At 51.1% G+C, this 6,272-nt stretch overlaps 1 protein-coding gene across 1 annotated transcript; it reads right to left on the reverse strand.

The window, feature by feature from the left end:
• Positions 1-1,373: 1,373 nt before the first annotated feature.
• LOC138489554 (olfactory receptor 5V1-like) lies at positions 1,374-2,321 on the reverse strand. Its single transcript, XM_069617280.1, has one exon. It carries the CDS (start codon positions 2,319-2,321, stop codon positions 1,374-1,376), a length of 948 nt encoding a protein of 315 aa, XP_069473381.1.
• Positions 2,322-6,272: the final 3,951 nt, after the last annotated feature.

Here is a 6,272-nt window from a genome sequence, read left to right on the forward strand (position 1 = left end):
TTTACTTGCAAATAAATTGCACCAGCAGAGACATCGTGTCTTTCCATGTTTCTTACATTTTATTATACAACACCAAACACCCTGACGAAGGCGTGGGAGGGATGAACTAGTGACTACGACTAGGCTGTTTCTCACAGATGCAACCATTGCGAAACAAGACGTGTATCCACTGGGACACACACCAGGGAGTGGAGCGTCGAAACACGTGTCCATGGCAATTGGTGTACTTTCAAAACTCTCTGTGGGTGATGGAACCTAGGATGCTTGTTAATGTTCATTGGTGTTTAGTGGAAAGTCACCAGTGGTAATGAATATCAGTTCAACTCATTGTGTAACTATGCTCACTGAATCCACCTTTGAATGAACAGTGCACATCGAACTAATTCATTTGCTTTTGGTGCCTACTGCACCGATTCCTGCTCGTTTTTTTGCAGAGTGTATTGTAGGGGGCAAAGTTGTAATTGGTTAATACAAGCGATGAGCATTGATTGACGCGTTCAAGGAACTACGAAATGAACCATCTGGTGAAATCATTGATGCTTTGGAAACCTCTTGCTTTCAAATCTGACCAGACACATTAATGTTTATTCATTCAATTGGGACCTGGGACCGTGCCAGGCTCCTGGGGACTGTGCTTCCTGGCTGGAGGCCTTCAGAGCAGGATCTCCAGCAATACCAGATGCCCGCACGGAGCACCACCAGCAGGGGCCAGTAGGGGCCAAGGAGCAAATTTTTCCCGATTGCCATATTGCCATGGTAGTGCCTAGCATAGCAAAACCCCCTGCACTGGCCTAGAAGGCAGTAGTGGTCCTCTGACACAGTGAAGCCACTTGTGAGTCCTGTAAGAAGAGATATCGAGGTAAGGTGTCTTACTTTAGAGTGGGTGGCACTGGACAGTGGATCTTTGAAGACATTTAGCAAGAGGAACATGCACTTCGCAGGTGCTCTTGTACTTGCACAATGATTGTATCACAAGTCTAAGTGAATGGCGTGTGGTTGGCAAGATTATCGCTGACATGGGGGAAAGACAGTAACGTTAGGTATTCGCACTAACGCGGAAGGGTGTGATGATGAGGAGGCAGTTCTGTGAGTCAGCCATTCTCATCTTTGTTCTCAAACAGTTTAACACATGTTGCAGAGGCCGGGGCAGGACCCCAGGCCATCGCTAGTTTTATTCAGGAAGCAGAAACCACAAAAGCATCTTCTTTTCGTCTACTCTTGTTGAAATATGGAATCTTTTATATTTTTGTAAATTCCTACAATGCTGAAACAGCCACTTTCCAGGACTAGCATCTCTGGTTGCAGTCCATTGCCCTGGTCCTGTAGAGAGAGAGGACATCTTTGGGTAGACCTCAGGGGTTCCGCTCTGGCTTCTATGGCTGCATATGACGGAGGGCTGATATTTTCCGATGTAGTGTTGTCCTCAGGGCTCCTTTCACATCCTTGTTTCTCAGACTATAGATCATGGGGTTAAGCACAGGGATCACAATGCAGTAAACAGCTGACATGACGCTGTCCACCTTGCGGGAATCATCAGATATGGGTCTCAAGTACATGAAGATCAAAGCTCCGTAGTACAGGACGACGACAGTCACATGGGATGCACACGTGGAGAAGGCCTTCAGCCTTCCTGCTGTGGACGGGATCCTCAGGATGGTTAGGACGATGTAGATGTAAGACATGAGTATGAAGATTAGCAAACCCACTCCGAAAAGGGACGCCGATGCTGAAGTCAGGACTTTATTCACATAGGTGTCGCTGCAGGAGAGTTTCAGAAGTGGCTGAACCTCACAGTAGAGGCGATCGAGCGCATTGTCGCGACAGTAGGGTAATAGAGATGTCGGAAGCGTCTGTACTACTGAATTCAGAATACCCGCAAGCCAAGTAGCCCCTGCCAGCTGCACACAGACCCGCCTGTTCATAATGGCCCTGTAATGCAAGGGGTGGCATATTGCAACGTAGCGGTCATATGCCATGACAGCAAGCAGGACACATTCTGTGGTGGCACAGCCAGTAAACAGATAGGCCTGAGCCATGCAGCCATTGAACGAGATGTGGTTTCTCTTGCAAGCAATGTTCAGCAGGATGTTAGGCACAGTGACTGATGTGTACAGCACTTCCAAAAAGGATAAATTACTGAGGAAAAAGTACATGGCAGTATGAAGGCCAGGGTCGACGCTGACTGCTGTCACAATCAGCACATTCCCAATCAGTGTCATTAGGTAGAGAGTTAGGAACACAGTGAAGGACATCAGGAGCCAGTGAGGGCTGCTTGGAAGGCCCTCCAGGCGGAATCCCGTCACACTGCTCTGGTTTTTCATCTCACTTAGTTTGCTCCAACAGTCAGAAATGGAAAAAGATCTGGAAGAGAAAGAAGTAGAACACGACCATGTTGAGTTCTTTCACTGCCTGAAGCCCATATTTGCACTGTGGTGTTAACTGCGATAATCCTACTCCCTTCCCAGCTGGAGCTGCCTTGGGTTGGAGTTAAAAACTCAGGACATCCTGTCCTCACTCTCCTCCTATCACCTCCCTCCCTCTCTTCCCGGCTCTTCCTCTGGCCCTTCTGCAGCCACCTGTCCTCCCTCCTTCTGTGCCTTTCCACTTTTTTCTGCTGACGAGGTTTCCAGACAAGTCTGATCTATGAAAGTCTCGTCTAAACAGGTTCACCCCTGTTCCTCAAAAACTATCAAGGACCACATCGACTCCCTGGCTCCTGCCCTGGCTGACTTTTGCAACCACTCCTTCGCCTCTGGAGTCTTCCCATCCCCCCTCAAGCACTCCCTTGTGCACCCTCTTCTTAAGAAACCCTCTTCCGACCCCTCCTGCCCGGCTAACTATCGCCCAATCTCCATCACTCCCTTCCTGGGCAAGCTCCTGGAGAAAGTTGCCATCTCCCAGCTTAACCTCCATGCTGAAACTGTTGGTAGTCTCCATGACCATCAATCTGGCTTCAGAGCGGCCAGAAGCACGGAAACTGCTCTCCTGAACATCCGTGAGGACCTGCTCTTGAACCTCGACTCCAACACTCCGTGTGTTCTCATTCTGCTCGATCTCTCTTCTGCCTTTGACACTGTCAACCATGCCATCCTGCTGAACCGTCTCCGTGATAACCTGGGTATCACTGGTCAGGCTCTGGCGTGGCTGACCTCTTTCCTTTCCAATCGACCCTCCCAGTTCCAACTTGGGTCCTTCCTCTCTGACATCTTTTTCTCCACCTGTGGTGTTCCCCAGAGATCTAATCTCTCTCCCTGGCTGTTCAACCAATATCGGGCACTCCTTGCCCACTGCATCGCCTCTCTCTGCCCCTACTTTCAGTGCTATGCAGACGACACCCAGCTCATTTTCAGGCTACCCTCGGCCTCCTCCTCTCCTTCCCTCATCTCTGACTGTCTGTCTGCCATCCTGGAATGGTGTGCCGCCAATGACCTCTGCCTTAATGCCAGTAAGACTGAGATTCTACTCATCGGCACACCCACTCCCTCCTTCCCTGTAGCTCTCTGGCCAGCCTCGCTTAGCCCTCCTCCTGCTCCTACCTGCAAGGCAAAAAACCTCGGGGTCATCTTCGACTCCACACTCTCCTTCTCTCCTCATATATCTGACGTCTCTAAGAAGTCACACTACCAGCTGCACCTCCTGAGAGGTATTCTTCCCTTCCTCTCCTTCCCCCAGAAGCTCACTGTCTCCCGAGCCCTGGTTCTCTCGGAGCTGGACTACTGCAACAGCCTCTATCTTAATCTGCCTGCCTCCACTCTCCACCCCCTGCAACTCATCCAGAACAGTACTGCGAGACTTGTCCTTAGCCTCAAGCCCAGGGACCGTATCTCTCCAGGACTGAAATCTCTACACTGGCTCCCAGTGGCTGCGAGGATTAAGTTCAAAACCCTCTGCATTGTCCACAAGGCCTTCTGGGGCCTGGGGCCTAAATACCTTCAACTCTCTCTTCCTAAATATCTTCCTTCCCGAGCCCTTCGCTCATCCATCTCCAACTCCCTCAGGGTCAGCCGCTTCTCGAAGCAACGAGCTGGAGGTAGATCTCTCGCCGTGGCAGGGGCCTCCCTCTGGAACAGCCTTCCTGCCTCCCTGAAACTTGAGGAGAACCATCTCCGGTTCCTGATGCACCTCAAAACCTTCCTCTTTGCTTCTGCTTTCTCTCTCCCTCTCCCCTGCTAAATTCTCGACTGAATCTGCACCGAATCTGCAACTGGGCCACTCTCACCGACCTCGGTCCTGGGCCCAGCCACTCTCCTCTTGCACTGCCTCCCTGGCAACCCCTGCACTGAGGGACTGTCTCTGTATCCCTACAGCCCCCCTTTCCCAGCACTTGTCTGCACTTACCTTGCACTTGCCACCAGCTGGCCCTATTTATTTACTTTATTCTACTTACTTGTACTGCACTTCCCCCCTCCCCTCCTCTTCCCCTTGCACTTTTCCCTTCCCCCTATCCCTGCACTTGCGCGGTCTGAATGACACCTGGCCTAGTAGGATCGTTGTCTGTCCTCCCCTTGTTCCCCCCTCCCTGCCTCGTCGCGCCTTGAAACACTTGTGTATAGGCGCGTTACAAATGCCATATCATATCATATCATATCAAGCTTCTGCTACTTCTTTATTGGACTCTGCCATTGATGTTCTCTGGACACTTAACTGTTAGTTACTGTGCAGTCAATATGGAAACAACTGACTAATTGTCATTGCAATTCTACCTTCTTAAACTCTGGATACACATTGAAGCCGATTCATTCTAGAAATTAAGATTTGATCCAAACTACAATTTTTTGGAGAGCTTTGTCCTGTGCTGTTGATGGTAGGTCATTTGCATCACAAATTCTCTTTTTTACCAAGAAACATAGAAATAGGAACAGAGAGTTTGCTCGACTTAAAATGTGTGCCTGCATACTTAAAAAAAAATTGCCGGATTCCAAGATGGCCGTCGACACTAGGTGACGTGTCGGCAGACGCTCCACAAGCCAATTAAGGTTTAAAGGCTTCTACACCACCTCAGAGCCGGGAAAAACTACTGTTGGGTGGAGTGAAGCTCAGTAAAGTGGCGGGCTCCTGCAAACAAACCGGCAGAGAGACGCAAGCAGCAGAGCCGCACCAGAGCTAACATGCAAGGCAGTGCGGTGTGGAGCCACAAAGTCTGCAGTCAACAGTGCACCATCGCAGGGGCCGTAGGAGTGAAGATTTGGGACCCACCTGCTGCCTGACGCTTTGAGAGGCGGTGGCAGCTTGCCTGAGGCAGCATAAACACCTCAGTAAACCCCGAGCAAAGGAGGAGCAGGGCCGCCCAGGGAGGCGGCACAAGGAGAGAAGAGGCTCCCGGATGGGAGAGAGGGAATGAAGAGGACTCGGCCGGGCCCATCCCACGCTCTCCACCTCTCCCCCCTGGCGGTAGGGGGATCAGCATCCCCGTTGGTTGGAGAACACCAGCGAGGAAGGAAGAGGGGAAGGGCCCCAAGGACGAGAAGCCTCCCGGACCGCAGTGTCATAAGGAGGAAGCCAAACACCACAGGAGCAGGGACTCAACAAGAGAAGATCTATAAGACACATGCTGCATAAAGAGAAGTAAAGGAGCAGCAGCTGGAATCGCGGGAGACAAGGAAAGGACAGCCCTCACAGAGCAGAGCACAGATAAGAAGGTGAGAGATCCGGAGGGGGAGAACCACAAAACACGCCACCCAGGCAGGCCCTTAGCCATAGGCCTAGGGAGATTAAGCCACCCAAAGTCCCGGAGGCGCACAGGTAGAATTTACCCATTTAAGGACACTCACAGAATGAGAAACTGGCAGGAGGATGTATAAGGCACGAAGCAGACAACGCGGGGAGGCCTAGATACCTATTTACCCATCCCAAGAACAGGAAAGGGGGGATAAGGTGGGCCTGCACGAGATGATTGATCATCAGCGAGGGCCCCGGAAGGAAGGATGGTCAGGGGCACGAGACAGATATCCAAATCATCTAAAGCAAACGCCTGAAAACAGGCGGCAGCAGCAGTGGGCATGCCGGGCACCATCCCTACCATGTGGGGCCCAGGAGAGGGAGGGGTCCTGGCAAAGGACCCCAAGAAATGTCAGACCAAAGCGAGCCCAAGGGGACAGAGCCTGTGGGACCCATCTCAAGCCAGGATCTCCATAATGATATGATGTCACTCCAGACAGCATTACAAAAAGCATTCCAGGAACAATTGCAGTTAATGAGATGAGACTTCAATCTAGCCCTAACTGAAATAAGACAGGACGTTGGTCAGCTAGGGGAAAGGACGGATCTCCTGG

The sequence above is a fragment of the Ambystoma mexicanum genome, chromosome 9, assembly GCF_040938575.1.
Source record: "Ambystoma mexicanum isolate Mex_15411 chromosome 9, UKY_AmexF1_1, whole genome shotgun sequence".
In the NCBI taxonomy this organism is placed as follows: Eukaryota; Metazoa; Chordata; class Amphibia; order Caudata; family Ambystomatidae; genus Ambystoma; species Ambystoma mexicanum.